We start from the raw sequence: 19,555 nt of genomic DNA, 5'->3' as shown, positions 1-19,555 counted from the left end.
TTGCTATTGATTTAAAGATGTTTTTCTTAAAAAGAAAAACTTTTACTTTTATATAATGAACTAAACCAGTTAAAATAAACTATATCAGTTAAAAGCTGTCTAGATTTTTACTTTTGAGAATTGCAATTTAAATTTAACAAAGGTATCCATAAAATATTCTCTAGTTACCTATGTACTGACTATATTAAAGTGCAAATTAAAATGAAGGATCCAACCTAAGTTCATATTTTTGGATACTGATAGGATTCATATTCCAATCAAATCTTAATTATTTCTCATCCTAACACAGCAGAAGCTCCATTTTAACCCACCCACCACTGTTAATAAAGCTTTTTGGAAGAAACTGTTGTGCAACAAAAGGATAAATCGAAACTTGCTATCAGCCTACTAGGAATTTCCAAGTAATGACAAGGATTCATACTGCACTTGAAAAACAACTGATGAGGCAATGAGACTTTGATGCTCAGCGCCACCCAGTGACAGATCTCTGAGCATACTTCTCCCTTTACTGCCTACTCATTTTGATGTTCTAAGCACTATACTGTAAGCTCAGCACACAGAACTGCATAAAACATTAAGTCCTACTCCCAAGAAACTGAAGTGAGAAAAGATATACCCATGGTGTTTTTTTAGGCTAGAATCAAGCGAGAGAAAGAAAATATTACAGGGCAAAAAGAAAGAATCTATAGTAAAGAAATAGGAAATGCATAGTACTGTTGGCTGGGGTTTGCCCTGGCCTCAGCAAAGAATCTTTCCTATCACAAGCTTTTCAAACACAAGACAGAAAATGAGCAGCTTTAGTTAGCGATCACTTTGTGGTACACTTGACATCACTTTATTAAAACATTTGAAATTATTGTAAAAATATCCCAAATAGGAAGCTCCTTCATGAAAATACGATATTAATACCAGTTTAACACAATCTGTAAATAAAATAAAATCTAAAAGATTTACCTAACAAAGTCTTCAATGAAGTCTGGTTAAAGTAATTAACAACATTAACTAATTAACATTAGAAACAGTCTCTCTTAAGCTGAAGAGTACTCAGATATTTATTTTACTATTTAAATTGTACATACATACATTATGAATACCTTTTCTGTGAATGCTATGTTTTAAAACACAAAGGTAAAAAGCCAAAACAAAAAAGCATAACACAGATACTGATGGTTTTGGAGCCTGGCCTCTTCTGTCCATCTTGGCTATACAGTGGGTTTTGGCACTTCCAGCAATCTGAAAACTGAAGCTTCACTTTACTGTCCAACCTCTATGGATCCTCTGCAGAAAATGTAGTATAACTCTGCTTCTAAATCTTTCCAAATGCCAACTGAAAAAAATTCTCTGGAAAACATTTTCTTTACTTTCAGAACTGGCAACAGAAAGCAACCATGACTCAACCATCAGCCTGGGCACAAACTACCCTTTTTCCCAACTTGGAGATCTAACACAGAAAGAAAGTTGTTTTCCCTATAAGGGAAAGAGATGAATTAAAGAAATTAATGGGGGACTTAGAGAATAGAGATAATTTTCAAAACCTAGCTATGATCTTCTTTCATCTGAAGTAAGAAGAAATTAAGAAGTAAAATCTCTTTCTCAAATGATCAAAGCAAGGCAGATGAGAATGGAACAACAGTAGAGAATTCAGAGTGTGAATGTAAAAACTGTTAATTCTATCTACAGGATAAAAATTCCTGGAAACATTACAGTACAGTAGGGAATAATCAATTGTTGAAATAAGATCCAGAACTGTGGCAAGCAATCCTGCCAAGATTAAATCCAACATAATTCTTTCCTACAGGTTATTTTAGGATCACTACAGGCCATGTTGGGAAGAGCTACTCTATGGAAGACGGTATTAGACCCTAATGACGTTTTCACTCTCATTAATAGGACTTCAATGACATAAGCCATCTTTCCCTCTTTCTTTAGATCCCATCTTTCTTCCTTAACTAGACATTCTTCATTTAATGTGTATCTGAGTAATATGAATAACTTGATTTTGAAGCAAAACAATGTGTGTGGAATCTATGACAAAGGAGGTAAGAACGTACAATGGAGAAAAGACAGTCTCATAAATAAATGGTGCCGGGAAAACTGGACAGCTACATGTAAAACAATGAGATTAGAACATTCCCTCGTACCATATACTAAAATAAACTCAAAATGTATTTGAGACCTAAATTTAAGAACCGAAACCATAAAACTCCTAGAAGAGCACACAAGCAGAACATTCTTTGACATAAATCAGACCAGTATTTTTTGGCTCTGTCTCCTAAGGCAAAAAAAATAAAAGCAAAAATAAACAAATGGGACTGAATTAAGCTTAAGGCTTTTGTACAGCAAAGGAAATCACTGATAAAACAAAAAGACAACTCACTGAGTGGGAGAAAATATTTGCAAATGATATGATTGATAAGGGGTTAATATCCAAAACATATGAACAGCTCATACAACTCAAAATCAAAAACAAACAACCCAATTTAAAAGTGGGCAGAAGACCTGAATAGACATTTTTCAAAGAAGACATACAGATGGCTAACAGGTACATGAAAAAATGCTCAACATTGCTAATTTTCAGGGAAATGCAAACGAAAACCACAATGAGATATCACCAAACACCTGTCAGAATGGCTATCGTCAAAAAGCCTACAAATAACAAATGTTGACAAGGACGTGGAGAAAAGGGAACGCTCCTGCACTGTTGGTGGGAATGTAAATTGGTGCAGCCACTATGGAAAACACTATTGAGGTTCCTCAAAAAACTAAAAACAGAACTACCATATCATCCAGCAATTCCACTCCTGGGAATATACCCAAAGAAAACGAAAACACTAATTTGAAAAGATACGTGCATCCCGATGTTCACAGTAGCATTATTTACAATAGCTAAGGTATATAAGCAACCTAAACGTCCGTCAATAGACGAATGGTTAAAGAAGATGCGCTGTATAACTGAATATTATTCAGCCATAAAAAAGAATGAAATTCTGCCATTTGCAACAACATGGATGGACCAAGAAAGTATAAAGCTTAGTGAAATAAGTCAGACAGAGAAAGACAAATACTCTATGTTATCACTTATGCATGGAATCTAAGAAAATAAAACAAATGTATATAACAAAACAGACAGATTCACAAATATAGAGAACAAGCTAGTGGTTACCATTGGGGACAGAGAAGGGGCAAGATAGGAGTATAGGATTAAAATAGATAAGCAACAAAGATATATTGTACAGCACAGGGAAACAAAGCCAATGTTTTATAATAACATTATGAAGTATAATCCTTAAAAATTTTGAATCACTATGTTGTACACCTGAAACTAATATAATATTGTAAATCAACAATACTTAAAAAAAAAAAAGAATGTGTGTTGAAGAGCTATGTAAATTAAGTTACTGGCATTACATTCTTTCATGAGGTTAGGGTAAAGTACATGTAATTTACTGTTTTTCATCTTTTTTATTTATTGAACGTTACTTTCCCAGTAAAAGAAGAGAATTTGCTTTGTTGTTTTAATACTGAATAAATTTGTATATAAAGGAATCTAATTATTAAAACACAGATATTTTTATCAAAGGGTAGAAGAAAGGAATAAATGAATAAATTAAAGAACTAGTAGCACAAAGCTGTTTGAACCATATATGGGTAGAAATGTTTCCATCCACCGAGTATTATTTAATTAATGAAAACTTTGATACAGGATTCTGAAGTAGATTAGTAACAATGCTATAAGTTACTTTGTAGAAATACAGAAAAGAGTAAGAAAACTTAAATAATGATATTAGATGATTCTGAGATATTTGAGAATTTAATTTCTACTCAAGCTCATATCTACTTGCTTATTAATACTACTGAAATAAAAGTGCAGTTCTGAGAATACCATGTAATGTATCAGCCTGGAGGCCTGAGAGAGAATAATGAAAGGTAAGCCTAGAAAGAAAAACTGGATGCCTATTTTGTAAGATGATAAAATTTCACTCCATAAATTTTATTCCTTGTTATTATGATAATAAAGTCACATAAATAATCCAAAAAATGTTTATTTTAACTTTTTAATTCTCATAAAAATTGGGACCTAGAGAAAAATGTTTGTGGAATAAATGAATATCTAGGTTTAGAAATACTTCCAAGAGCATTAAGTGAAATGAACATGAAGCCAATAAAAGGTTCCAATAATACTGTTTATTCCCTAATCCAGTTAAATTTAATTGTAAGCCCTTAGGATTTTCTAAATTAGTTCATTCAGCAAATATTTATTAATCATCTACCAAGGGCCATACAATGTATTAAGCATCTGAGTTGTAGAATCTAAAACACTATCTTTTCCCTCACAGAGACTGACATGGGATTAAATAAGTAATATATAAAAGAAGAAGTGATCTATTCTGCCTTGAAGAAAATCACGGAAGGTTTCAGATAGGAGATGAAACTTCATCTTAGACCTAAAACAAAGTCAGATTTCCCAGACAGACAAGCAGAGGGAAGATATTCCAGATGAAGGACATGGTAGAAACCAAGACAGACAGGGAGAGACTGCTCAACACATAAGGGGATTTGTAAAGTCTTGACGATTAAGGTAAGGGGACAGGCAAAGTACAGATGTGACTTTAGACAGAGACAGAAGTCAGGTCAAGTAGGGGTTTGTACCCCAGCTAAGTTTGGTAAAAGTCACATTCCAACAGAAAATGAGTACCAATATATTCCTTATCATCTTTAATCCAAATGTAACTCCATCTAAGCCCCCCCTCAAAAAAAACGTAGAGGGAATAATATCTAAGTCCTTTCAGCCTCCTGCAGCTATATTTTTCAAAAATAATCACTAGAAAATGGTAACATAGAAGTAAAGAGGTCAGTTTTAAAAGTTGGTGAGTCACATTGATTAAAGAAAAGGGCCAATTTGCAGATAGTCATACAAAGAGAAGACTATTGAAATGATTACTCAACAGCACATTTACTCTAAAACGTAACCTCACGTGAGTTGAATTTTTAAGATCAGAGTATCATAATTTTGATCAAAATTTTATACCTTAGGTAACTTAGAGCCAGGTTTAACATCATGTGGCTTTGTCTCTACTATCAACATGTGGAACTGTAACCAAATATATTGTTCTTTAAAAAGTAACTTTCGCTTGCTGATTGCAAAATACAGTTCCATAAACAAAACCCATATATATATATAAATGTTAATTTTATTGCAGAAGTTTAGAGATTATAATGACAGCATTTAATTTAAGTCTGAGTCTGTGTTGGACAAATATGCACTATGCTTTACAAATGATTGGAAAATCAGTTTTATTTGCCTCCTTTTTTGACATTGGTTTGATTTTTATTTGTTTGTTTAAGTAAAAATCACTAAACTTGTGCAATGGTAGCATGGAAATTACCTGAGGTGTCTTGTATGATTGTGCTTTGACAAGGGTGGACATAGCTTAAATTATAAAAACTAAAGATTAAAGAAAAAGGAAGTATAAGTTTATGCTGCCTATTTAGAAGAGAACTTTCATTCTTCATAACTATATAACATTATAATGCCACTGATTCATAAGGGGTTTAAATTAATTCTGTAGGGTAGGACACCCGCATTATTAGTGTTCATTTTATATCTCTAATGTTCTTGGTCTTACTGAAACATTTCAGTATACAAAAATACTGCAATATTAATACCCAAGAGAAAAGCCATCATAATGTGTATGCTGCTCATTACGATCAGTGTGGTACAATTTTTTAAAATAAACTATCATGCCCTTCAAAAAAATAATCACTAGAGCGTAAAGTGGTAATAAAATTCAGCAGAAGTACATGCATTGCACCATTTCTGTTTACCAAGCTTCCCTTGAGTTCAGTTAAAATAAAGTAAATTGACTATTTGAAGAAGCTGTTGACTTAGCATTAAAACCATAAGGTAGAAATATCTTGGACGACAATGACAGGCAGATTTCTGATAACTAATGTTTATTTGGCTATAAACACAGAACTCTGTATAGTTTAGAAAAGTTCTATTTTAAGTGATTATTTTAATGTTCTTGAAATAACCAGGTATTTTTACAAAATTTGAAAAAATTTTACTTCCCACTGGGATGCCAATTCAAGTCTTCTGAGAACTCTCTGCCTCGGAATGCTACAAAGTCATTTTTCTAACTAAAAGATTTAATGAAGCCTTGACTTATTTACCAAAGAGCCAGCAATGTTTTCTTAATTTCAAATACTCACCAAAAACTAACATTTCCAAACAATTATATTTTGGCACAGTGAAGAACAACTGCACAAAGATAAACAAAATAACATCGCTTTGCTTTTCCTCTAAAGCCAGCGGTCCCCAACCTTTTTGGCACCAGGGACCAGTTTTGTGGAAGACAACTTTTTCACGGCTGGGGAAAGGCGGGGTGGAGGGGCTCAGGCGGTAATGCAGCGCTGGGGAGCGGCAGATGAAGCTTCACTCCCTCGTCCTCTGCTCACCTCTTGCCGTGCGGCATGGTTCCTAACAGGCCTGGGACCCTGTCCACAGCCCAGGGCCCTTGGGGACCCCTGTTCTGAAGAGCTGTATTTTTCAGAAGATATAGTTTTTGTCAGTGTGAGTAAAAGTGACTGTTTTCAGATTAAGCAGCTGGCATGTAATCAACAGTTCTTCTTACTGGCCTTCTGGACATTCCACATATCCAAATACTGACTCTGAGTATGCGTGTTGCTGTATCTCTCCAAGGCAAGACAGATTAAAAGGTTCAAATGTGCTTCTCTTGACAAAAGGTAAAAAAATTAAAACAGTATTCTATCTTAAAATGTTACAAATGATTCAATTTCCTACCCTCCAAAAACTGTTAATTGCATTTCAGCTGTATTATTGGCTACCCTGAGTCACAAACCACTTGGGATAGTTTGTATATAGAAAATCTGCCATTTCCTTTATTGTTAACACATAACTTTCACTTCATCATTTACTTCTAAGAAAGAATAAGAGAAGTCTAAGTTTCTTTAATTACAGCATAATATTCGTCTTCAAAAAAATCTAAAGAATTATAAAAAGTAAACCCTGAAATGTCCATCACCATTAATCATTTGAAATATCTTGATACAATTTTATTTCGTACTTCTTTTCCCTTCTGCTATCTACAACGGAAAGAGTTCCCTTCTCCAAGGAAAGCTCTGTAAAACAGGGCCAATTCTTATTTGTCTGAGATAATCTGGGTATCACTTTGGATAGCAGGCATGACAAAAAAACAACCTTGCAACTACTCTCAACTGTAGCACACAGTATGGTGCTGAATTAAGCTTTTCTCAGTACTCAGTCTCAGGATGCTACATCAGGAATAAGAAAATGAGCTATTTTCTTAAGTCAGTGTATTCACATAAAACTGTGGCTAAATACATGAATGAACCACTACTGATTATCGACAAAGAGCTATTTATTTGCAATTCAGAAGAGAAGCACCATACATAAATTGTAAACAGTTAGGTTCCGTAACATACTTAATACAAAACTTAATCATCAATTTAGCCCAAAAAAATACAGTCATAGATTTCTGATCTGAAGATTATATCTCATAAAGCTAAGAGCCAATCCACCAGTAACCACCCGTAGAAAGGAAATTTTCTTTGGGATGAGACTCCAGATGTTTCTCCAGTAATCATGATGAATTTATCCTTATCCATTCACCCTACACTTGATAGGTGATTCATAATTCTTATCCTTGTATATTTATGAAACTTATTTTGTATACATTACACACTGGCATGATTAAACTGTCCTTTATAAGCTAAATTAAAAATTTTACACATCAACTGACATGAGTTACTATATCACAGGGTGACTTATCAGCCAATGATTTCGTTTCTGAAAGGTTCGAACTAAATTTATGTCTCAATTTGACTGGGCTAAGAGATGTCCAGATAGCTGGTAAAATATTATTTGGGGGTGTGTCTGTGAGGGGCTTTTGGAAGTGATTGGCATTTCATTCAGTAGACTGAGTAAAGAAGATCCACCCTCACCAATGTGAGTGGGCATCATCAAATTCCTTGAGGTTCCAAACAGAACAAAACGTGAAGGGAGGGCAAATTCCCTCTCTCTCTTCTTGACATCCACCCTCTCCCGCCCTTGGACGTCAAAGCTCTTGGTTCTTGGGCCTCAGGACTCCAGGACTTAACACCATCAAATACCCGGGTCCTCAGGCCTTCAGACTCTAACTGAATTATACCACTGGCTTTCCTGATGCTCCAGCTTGCAGACAGTAGATTATGGGACTTCTCAGCCTAATACAGTCAGCATCTTTGCCATCTTTACCCTCATTCTATTTTACACCAGTAATGAAAAAAATCACTAAAACATTAATAGCTAATATCTACTGCCTATTTACTGTGTGCAAGGCACTGTTTGATAAGCATTTAACAGTGATTATTTCATTTGATTCTCATAACAATCCTCTGATGTAGGGAACATTTAAAATTCTATTTTACAGATAAAGAAATTGAGGCATACAGAGATAAAACAACTTGCCTAAGATCACACTGCTAATGAATGATAAAGATGGGATTCAAATGTATGCAGCCTGTTTCCAGACCTTGATTAAAACCAATGTCTCCCTTGTAGATTAATGTCTTGTAAACTTAATATAACTGAGACAAAGACAGAAATCATTAGGAACAACATGAATGAAATCTTTACCCTTAAATGGCTATAACAGACCGTGCTGTATATTTGTGAAGGAAAAATAACAAAGTTAAAGAAAATGTATAGAATAGAACTTTATCCATTAAGACTACGTCTACATGGTCAGTTATAATAAGAAAATTTTTAACATTTTCCTTTCTAAGATGAGAATTCTCAATCTAAACATTTTTACATATTTTTTACATGTACATACTTTTAAAGAATGCAATATACATGTAAGTAGAAGGCTTACTACACTACATAGTTTGATTTAACAAACCTTTATTGCTCTCCTACTATGCACTATGATACAAATTAGATATTTAAATATAATTCAAACATGAACTCTAAACACAGTAAGCTCGCATATAAGTGAAATATATATAATAAAAAATAATATTGTGATAAAGAGATACAAAGGAGGTATTTACAAAGTGGAGGGTGGCACATTGAACTGGAATCATTCATTCTGCCAGAGAGAGGGTAGAAAGAAAAGTAAGGCTTCCAGAAGAGGTAACTTTCTCAGCTAGCACTTAAATGATGAAACAGTCAGAAATATAGGTGATAAAGGTCATCTTGGACAGAGAAAATAATGTGTGTAAAGGCACAAAGACACAGCAAGTTGAGAGATTTCAGTAGGTTCTACGGCTACAGCATAAAATTCAAGGCAGGAAGTGGAAAGAGATGAGCTGGAGTAATAGCTAAATCAGGAAATTCCATTAGAAGTACTCAGACTCATGATGAGGATCCAATAAAGGGACAAGAGAACAAACCAACCCTCCTATTCATTCCTGGGTTGGGTTTTCACCCTCAAAAATAAATATTCAATGGCAGTATTTCCCTAAATTTTACAGTGAACCACCTCCCTTCCCCACCTAAAAGAAGAAAGTTATTTAAAAAAAAAAAAAAAAAAGAGGTATATTCTAGTTTCTAGTTACCAAAGACTTGACTGAGACGAAAATTACATACCTTAATGATGCAATAAACCTTGAAATCAGCAGAATTAGCTTACTTTTAGTTTCTTAGTGGCATGAAATTAATGAAATATTACAATAATATTTCATTTTTGTTGGAACAACCTGTAATTATTATAGTTTAGGTCTGGATCAAATCTTAAAATGGTTTAAATTCAAAAGACATAACAACCCTGAAGAGAAGGAAATCTAATACATTTGACTTCAAGCTCTATTTTCCCATTTAAAGGCAATTGAGAGTTTAAATTTGGAATTAATATACAATAGTAACAATACTTATTATTTACAAAGTGCTCTACATTTTCAAACCCTTTTACAGTTATTACTTTATTAATTTAGTAAGTTTATTATGGAGGTGTCATTTCTTTCATGAAATGAAAGGAGCAGAGACAAAAATTCAGGCACAGCAGGAGTCAGGGCAGCCTTTCCTAGTTAATAGACAAATCATCTAAGATCAAGCATGGAAAGTACATGAAATAATATCCCACATCTGTTCTCTAAGATACATGCGAGACACTCAGGTTTGAGATAGTCAGGTAAAAGTAACAGGCCTCAATCTGGCTCTCCTAACAAGGCCAATCCAAAAACAGAATTGTAAAGACAGTACTAAAAGTATCAAAAAAAAAAAAACCCAAAACTAAAAACCCATACCTTCAGAGTGGCACTGATGATAGTGAGGGAAGTTCTATGGCAAACTTTGTTTTACTATCTGAAATGCCAGCTTAACCCACTCCATGGAGACAAACTTTATACAAGTGACAGAGTCAGCTTATTACAAGAGAGAAATCCCAATATCAACAAAGATACAGATACAGATGCAGTAATTATACTGGAAGGGTGAAGGCATGAAACTATAGATTAACATTTCCATTCCTAGGTTAGATCAAGCAAGACCACTATTAAACCACAGTTCAAGATGCCCAACCACCACATGAAAATTCTTAGAACCAATAGTAATTATTTATGTCCTAGTCTATTTATTTATTTTCAGTCTTACTAAAACTGCGAATCATAAAACTGATGGCGTTTTCCTCTTTGTACTGGCAGCTAAAAGCTTAGAGTAAATTTTATAGCAAATGAATAAGAATTAAGTAAACTCACTGCTGTCTTTCTTGCCTTCACCATCTCCTCATTTTTTTTGTCCTTACTCGTTTATTTTTTTTAATCTGAATGAATTGTGTAAACTTTCTTAAAGGCTTTTTGAAATAAGGGAGTATTTAAACTAGCTAACTAAACAAACAGTAACAGAAAAATGAAAAAAGAAACATTACCTTTTCATCAAAATTACAATCAAGTCTTCTAATCAACACGATGAAAGTGCCAGATGAATTGTCTCTTAGTGGCGGAGGCACTATGGGTTCACAGGCATTCTCTGGTTTTGAGTTAATCAAAAAGCCCTAAAAAAAGAATGAACAGTAAGTTTTCTCTCTGTTAAACTCAAAAAAATGAATTCAACTTACTTCTATAAACACCTTTTGAATCTGTTCCATGTGTTTTGCATTATGCTAGATGAATTATCTGGCAACTACAACAGTTCCTACCCTCCAATTGCTCACAATCCCAGAACTTCTAAAGTAGTATTTGGCTTCCTAAGCAATTTTTTTTTTAAGTAAGTTCCATTTTTACTATTAAAGTTAAAAAAAAATCACACATAAGCCCATCACCCCGGAGACAACCACTGTTAGCATGTTGGTATATTTTCCAACAATGACTGACATTTCTAAACCAAGCAAACACTTCTTAAACATTAACTTTTAAACTTCTTTCCTCAGGGGCTTCCCTGGTGGAGCAGTGGTTGAGAGTCTGCCTGCCAATGCAGGGGACAGGGGTTCGTGCCCCGGCCCGGGAAGATCCCACGTGCCGCGGAGCGGCTGGGCCCGTGAGCCATGGCCGCTGAGCCTGCGCGTCCGGAGCCTGTGCTCCGCAATCGGAGGCCACAACAGTAAGAGGCCCGCGTAACGCAAAAAATTAATTAATTAATTAATTAATTAATTTCCTCAAATAATGAAAATGCACAGCATTTCTAGTAAGTTATTATATAGAAACATTAGCCTAGGTATATAAAGGTATATGTAGAAAGATGTCCCCTGCTACATCATTTTTAATAGCAAAAACTGGAAATCATGCACATCGATAAGGCAGCCATTTAAAAAATTATAGTATATTCATACAATAGAAAAATAATAGAATCATTAAAAAGAATAAGATAAATCCTTACATAATAAACTGAAAAGACGTCCACAAGATAACTACTAATTTAAAATGAAATAGCAAGCTGCTTTCCCAGAAATATAGGATGGTTTGACATCTGAAAATGTATTAATAGTTTAAAACAGAAAAACCAAATGACTATCTCAATAGGTGTAAAACACTGAATAAACACATAAAAAGATTATCAAAATCATTAAATTCATTTATAAGGAGGAGTGAGCAATTAAAGTTATGACACAGTGCCCAACAATAGTCCTGTATGGCGCATGAATTGGTCACACCAACCATCTATTTCACAGGATTTGGCAATTTTGTCAAGTTGCATTGCTTGGCTTGTGATAGGGAATGCTTTCGCGCATGTTTCAGGAATAAAATGCAGCATATCTTCACTTACTCAAAGAATAGCTCCCATTCTTGGTTCATAAAGCGCTTGGTTTTTACTTTGCAAGGAAACAGAACTGTGGTTATCCTTCCAATAATGAATATTTGCTTCACTCATATTAAATTTACTCCTTGCTGCCTTTTCTGTGCCTTTCTGCACACAAACTAACTTTTTGCCTTAAAGCCAAGTCACATAGTGCAGTTCTTTTCAAGACACTTATAACAGCAATTAAATTCAAGCCATGTAGTACCAACAAGGTATATAACTCAACTGAAGTGAAGACAATACGAACAGTTATGACCAAATTTCCCATGTCCAGGAGATGACAACTCCATCATGACTGCCACCTAGCGGATAGCTAGGGAAAGACACATCCCAATTTCAGATATGTTAAAATATGGGATAATAAAATGCATCTTCGAATCAATAAATTTATGGTATGTACAGACACAAAAAAGGGTCTACAAGTGGAACCAGAAAAAGCTTTTTGTTTTTTAATCCTTTCTGTATTGATGAATCTGTTATGACAAGCATGTATTATTTTTAGACATAAGAAAATTTATAAAAATTAAATACACATAAGCTTAAAGTTAAAAAAAAAATCTATTTGCATTAATGGAAATTGAAGCCTAAAAAAAACAGGTCTTTTTTTTGTTTTCCCCGGCCACGCCACACAGCTTATAGGATCTCAGTTCCCCAAGCAGGGATCGAACCCGCACCCTCGGCAGTTGAAAGCGCAGAGTCTTAACCACTGGTCCGCCAGGGGATTCCTAAAAACAGGTCTTAAATTCTTAAATATTATCTTTCCTGTGGACTATGCTAAAAAGAATAACTTGATAAAACAGCCTACTAATTCCTATCCTTCCCCCAGATGTAAGTCAGTTAAAACAGTGCAAATTTACTTTGTTTCATCCACAAAGTCTACAGAGTAGTGTAATGGGTTTTGTCAATTAATTTGGCAGAACTCTCTGGTCCCTTAAATAAGAGTGACCAAGAAGGTGCTGCCTTAAGCCAGGCCCACATGCCTCATGTCACCCTCCAGGGCCAATCTTTTTTATTAAAAAGGATTTTAAAAGGATTTTTATTAATCCTTTTTATTAAAAGGATGCTTGCTCTGCGATCAAGGATCCTCCTCATCCCTATTTACTGACAGGGGCAATTTATGCCAATAAGTAGGAAGCTCAAGAAAACTACCAACGTCCAGGAGACTCAGAAAGGATGCCCACCTTTCTGCCCTTTGTTGTTATAATTCTCTGATGATTAAACAAGGATGCTGGGGACTTCCCTGGTGGTCCAGTGGCTCAGGATCTGCGCTCCCAATGCAGGGGGCCTGGGTTCCATCCCTGGTCAGGGAACTAGCTCCCACATTCTGCAACTAAAGTTCCTGCTTGCTGCAACTAAGACCCGGAGTAGTCAAATAAACAAAAAAATATTAAAGTGTTTAAAAAAATAATAAAATAAACATAACAGATAAATAGGGGTATGGGAAATTAAGAAAAAAAACAGCTCATCTAAATTAAGAATTCATCTGTGACTATTAGATTTCCACAACTGTATTCAATTATGTTCAAGTCAAATTTATTAAAAACAAAACAAAACAAGGATGCTGGACAAAAATAGTGTATGCAGACTGGTACCTCAATATCATCGAATGTATAATGCAATAGGTTTGTGGTATATATATTTGTGGATTTTTAAAAAACTTTTATGACTATACATGAAGCAAAGTACACAAAATATAATTTTTCAGCTTGATGAGTTTTCCCAAACTGAACACACCTGTATCAGGAAACAGACTATTAACAGCACTGCAGGAGTTCCCTTCATCCTCCCTGCCAGTCACTACTCCCCCACCCTATCAGCAATGTCACTACATGGACTTCTAACAGCTTAAATTAGATTTTGCCTAATTTTATAACTGACATAAACAGAACCAGACATACAGCAAATTCTCTTTTAGACTTCTTTCTCTCAATACTGTATTTGTGAGAATCATTCCTACTATTCAGCAACCATACTGTGGAGATATACTTGGCAGATCTTTCAATTTTCATTTCTCTATAGTATTACATTGTGTGAATATACCAAAATTTATTCTACTGTTGGTGAGCATTTGGGTAATTTCTAGTAGGCACAATTACAAATAGTGCTGTTATAAACTTTCCAGTACAAGTCTTTTCATGAACATATGCATGATGTTTATGTACATAGAAGGAGACCCATAGGATATCAATCTGGATCATAGAGTATCAAGCTTTAGTAAATACCACCAAGCAGTTTTCCAAAGTGGTTTGGGTTACCACTTTTTAACTGGAATATTCAAATAATCTAAACTTAAAAATCACACTGAGGGCTTCCCTGGTGGCGCAGTGGTTGAGAGTCAGCCTGCCGATGCAGGGGACACGGGTTCGTGCCCCGGTCCGGGAAGATCCCACATGCCGCAGAGTGGCTGGGCCCGTGCGCCATGGCCGCTGAGCCTGCGCATCTGGAGCCTGCGCTCCGCAACGGGAGAGGCCACAACAGTGAGAGGCCTGCGTACCGCAAAAAAAAAAAAAAAAAGAAGAAGAATATATGCAGTGATAATGTCAACAAAAATGCTGAAAGCAAGGCAGCAGTGCCTTTTTCCCTTTGTAAGAATATAAAAGTAAAAGCAGGAAGAGAGAGAGAAAAGTGGTAAGTTGTTTTGTTAGTGGATACCTGAAGTTATTAATAATTAATAACTGCAGCAACAGCAAGCAGTTGACATTTGTTGAGCCATAGCACTTAGCACTGCGTGTTAGGCACTATGCCCTTTAAATGCGCTAATTCAGTTAATCTTTGCAATAATCCTATGAGGTTAACTACTATTGTTATTATCCCTATTTTAAAGAGGAGGAAACTAAGTCTCAAAAGAGTTAGGTAACTTGCCTAAAGTTATACATAGCACGCATGTAATCCCAGGAAGTCTAACTCCAGACCCTACATTCTCAACCACTATGCTACACTGCCTCTGCCAGATAAAAAAAAACACAGGTGAAGAACAAAATGGGCAACAAGAAGAGAAATGGACATCTACAAAAATGAACAAACCAAAATGTTAGTCTAAAAGGCAGTTAAGGTTGATTCCAAAATTAGATACAAATATTTCAAATGATAAGTTGTCAATGGAATCTGTCATAATTTTTACATTCAAACATAGACCAAAAAGAGTTACACTGATAAATCAGACTTTACCAGCTAACATTCTCCTAATGTGTGACAGATTCATTTGTTTATATCAACAACTTTCTAGAATGTTAAAAAATATCCACTGCCCTTTTCTCTAATGCTTTGTTAGATCATTCTTCTAAAATCTACCAGTAACTTTCACATACAGGCCACATTTAATTCCTTTTTCACAAACAGTTGGAGATTACTCTCCTCTTATGCAATAAAACATCCTTACCATTCATTACTCATTATTTTAAGTTCCTTTAACATTCTGCTCTGAATACACTTGTCTCATTTCATGTGGGGTCTGTTTAAGTACTAGGATGGATAAATAAGAACTGAGTCCCCACTCAAGTAATTAATATCTGGAAAGAACTAACTGATCCAATTAAGACAAGAGAAAACAGAGTAAAAACAACATGCAGTACAAATGCACAGAACAGAGAAAATTATTCTATGTGAGGCAGTAACAGAAAAGGTGATGTTTGTCTTGGTTCTTAAACTTTACTATACTTCACTTTGGTGCCAAAAATTAAACATACGACTGTAAGTGATCTGACCAATATAACAACAGATAGGAACAATCACACTTTAACCTGTTCTAGATATTATATGTCTATTGGTGCACTGTAAAACTAAATTAGGTTTCTAGTGAACACATTACAGTCATTTCAACAAATTTTTGACATGTTGCTACTAAGCTATATTTCTCCTCTTTTCAGTACCTATCTTTTAAGACTCAAGGGCAAGGGACTTCCCTGGTGGCACAGTGGTTAAGAATCCGTCTGCCAGTGCAGGGGACACGGGTTCTAGCCCTGGTCTGGGAAGATCCCACATGCCACGGAGAAACTAAGTCTGTGTGCCACAACTACTGAGCCTGTGCTCTAGAGCCCGTGAGCCACAACTACTGAGCCCGGGCGCCACAGAACCCGTGCTCCACAACAAGAGAAGCCACCACAATGAGAAGCCCACACACCACAACGAAGAGTAGCCTCCGCTCGCCACAACTAGAGAAAGCCTGCTTCCAGCAACGAAGACCCGACACAGCCAAAAATTAATTAATGAATTTAAATTAAAAAAAAAAAGACTCGAGGACAAAACATTAGTATATTAACCATTCCAAACTTCAGGACATCTGCCAATTTGATAGCCAAACCTTGCATGTCTTTCTGCACATCACTGAGAGTTATATACTAATTAAAAGTTAAGCCTTTAACTGGATTAAAAGGAAAGGTTTTTAAAATCCTCCTCACAAATTAGCTATTACATCTATAGCATTATTCAGAGCAGTAACTAAATATCCTTCATCTCAAAGTTACATCTCACTCTGTACACTCTGCTAGAATTCTCCCCAATAACCTTTTCTGGTTATATATTTTATCAGTGACTTAGATTTTAGATTTAATAAAATCTGATTAAAAGATGTCATAAAAATATAATAAGCTCATTAATAAATAAAAATGTTAAAAGAATACTTAAAAGTGCTAAGTCAGCAATGTAATAGTTTAGACCAACTTTTTTTTTTGGGGGGGGCTGCATTGGGTCTTCGTTGCTGCGCCAGGGCTTTCTCTAGTTGTGGCGAGCGGGGGCTACACTTCGTTGCGATGCACGGGCTTCTCATTGCGGTGGCTTTTCTCTAGGCATGCAGGCTTCAGTAGTTGTGGCTCGCGGGCTCTAGAGCACAGGCTCAGTAGTTGTGGTGCACGGGCTTAGTTGCTCCGCAGCATGTGGGATCTTCCCAGACCAGAGCTAGAACCTGTGTCCCCTGACATTGGCAGGCAGATTCTTAACCGAGACACCAGGGAAGTCCCAAGACCAACTATTTTTAAAACATTATTTCTGAAAAAGGTCACAAGCATTAGAAACAAAATTTAACTCATTTTAATATTCTAAAACTGTCAAAGTTTTAATTTTAAAAAGTCCCAGACTACTATACTTGTTTATTAATTGCACTGAGATTAAAAGTGAACAAAAGAAAGCACATTTACACAACGTTGATACATAGTTCTAAAATCACTCATCTTAATAATTTCCTCAAATGAGAATTTTTGAGTGATTTGTTTTAATGGATTTGATAATTAACCTTTATCAATTACCTACTGGATGCTAAGCTGAACTTCCACTTCCCAGCCATGATGGAATAACACGGGCTAGTTTTAACCTCTTGCTTTAATTAACTAGAGAACCAAAAAAAAAAAAAAGATATGAAACATCAGCTTTCAAACACTGGACAACAAACGGCACAACAGTGATTCCTGAGAAAAGGAAACAAATGAGATGAGCCCTATAAAATCCTTAGCTCACTGCCTGGAGAGATTCCAGGCCTCAGGACAGGGCAGGGGAACACAACAGAGTCTGGTAGTCTCAATAAGTTGAGGAGACAATTCATAATTTGGGGAGGTCAACACAGCTGGATTTTGTGGGACACAACATTGGGGAGGAGCGAACTGCAAAGAGAGCTCCAGATATATGTAGAGGCATCCACTCAAGTCGTTGGCTGAGTAGTAATCTGCACACGTATGTGAGGGAACTACCAAAACTAAGAAAGAACCATGAGAAAGGAGTAAACAGAACAATCTCCGGAGTTCACACAGGGCTGGTAATAGTTTTACACATAGCATGAAATAGAGTCCTCAGAAGACTGCTGCCTCAGAAGTAAGCCACATTAGCCCTAAACATTTGAAGCAAATGAAAATAAAGATACAACTTACCAAAATTTGTGGGACACAGCTAAAATAATACTTAGAGCAAAATTTATAGATCTAAATACCCATATTAGAAAAGAGGAAAGGTTTCAAATTAATGACCTCAATGTTCATCTAAAGAAACTGGAAAAAATAAGAGCAAATTAAACCCAAAATAAGAGAAGGAAGGAAATAATAAGTAGCCACTTTCCTCACACTAGTCTACTGGATATGTTCTATTACAGACAAATAGGTAGACCTAAAGAAGTTGAATAACTTGCCCAGTGATAGAACCAGAATTTGAAGTCCAGTAACTCTGACCCAAAAGTCCAGCTTCTTCCCATTTTAGTACACTGCTCATCGTCACAAAGATATGAATTAAACCAAAACTAAGTTCCAAGCTTCCCTATTCTCAGCACAGCACTCTATAATTTTGGCATTGTGCTAATATTATCACCACTTCTATGACAGAACTTATGTGCTTATTAAAAGCATTAGCACTCTGTTTATATTTTTTTCTTCTTTTTCTTATACCTTCCTATTTTCTCCTATAATCCCAGCATCTTTCATGAGACTGTATAAGTCCACAAGGTGGTTTATAGACAACTGGTGTTCCAAGTTATTTGTTCCTGTTGTTAACTATCATTACTAAACTGAAGTCCCAGAATACACAGATAGCTTTACAGTTACAACTGAGGATCACAGATCACAAAGGCATTATCATTCCCATTTTTTTTTTTTTTTTTTTTTTGCTGTACGCGGGCCTCTCACTGTTGTGGCCTCTTCCGTTGCGGAGCACAGGCTCCGGATGCACAGGCTCAGTGGCCATGGCTCACGGGCCCAGCCGCTCCACGGCATGTGGGATCTTCCCGGACCGGGGCACGAACCTGTGTCCCCTGCATCAACAGGCGAACTCTCAACCACTGCGCCACCAGGGAAGCCCCTATCATTCCCATTTTAGAGAAGAAACTTAAGCATCAAAGAAGATAACATACCCAATTAACATTCCACTGTTAATTTGAGTCAAACCTAGAGCTGACTCAAATGATGGTCCTTTTCTTCAAAACATTGTCTTTCAAATTTAATATAAACACAAAAAGAAAATGATTTTGGTGAGATTAGTGGGACTACAGATTATTCCTTAAAGTTATTATTTCCATTATGATATTTGTGCTACACAAATATACTTGGAAAAGAAAAAAAGCTCAAACCATTTAAAGAGGAAAATACCAGGTGTCAAGAAGGGAAATGGTAGCATCGAACCATTTCGATATAACTAAAGTACCTGTTACTCTCGAGTACATCCTAGTGTAACATTCCCCTTCCTGGTTTTATATTTATCAACTTTTCAATTTATAAATACTGAATATAACTCATATCTACTCATATTAAAATTGTTCAGATAGGACTGAGAAAAAAAACTCTCACAAAACTGCAATGATTTTGAGTGTACATACTTCCACAGTATTTG

At 35.6% G+C, this 19,555-nt stretch overlaps 1 protein-coding gene across 2 annotated transcripts in view; it reads right to left on the bottom strand.

Moving 5' to 3' along the window:
* RNF13 (ring finger protein 13) overlaps positions 1-19,555 on the bottom strand; it is a 138,142-nt gene that overhangs the window by 62,132 nt on the left and 56,455 nt on the right. The window contains exon 4 of one of the 2 annotated variants that reach the window (XM_060011412.1): positions 10,890-11,015. In XM_060011412.1, coding sequence (XP_059867395.1) covers positions 10,890-11,015 — 126 coding nt within the window. Of the gene's footprint in view, positions 1-10,889; positions 11,016-19,555 lie in introns of those variants that run through there. The other variant, XM_060011413.1, reaches the window with a different exon arrangement.

Source organism: Delphinus delphis, chromosome 4 (assembly GCF_949987515.2).
Source record: "Delphinus delphis chromosome 4, mDelDel1.2, whole genome shotgun sequence".
NCBI classification, from domain to species: domain Eukaryota; kingdom Metazoa; phylum Chordata; class Mammalia; order Artiodactyla; family Delphinidae; genus Delphinus; species Delphinus delphis.
Note: the sequence above shows the minus strand (reverse complement) of the source record. Positions and strands in the feature narration are given on the sequence as shown.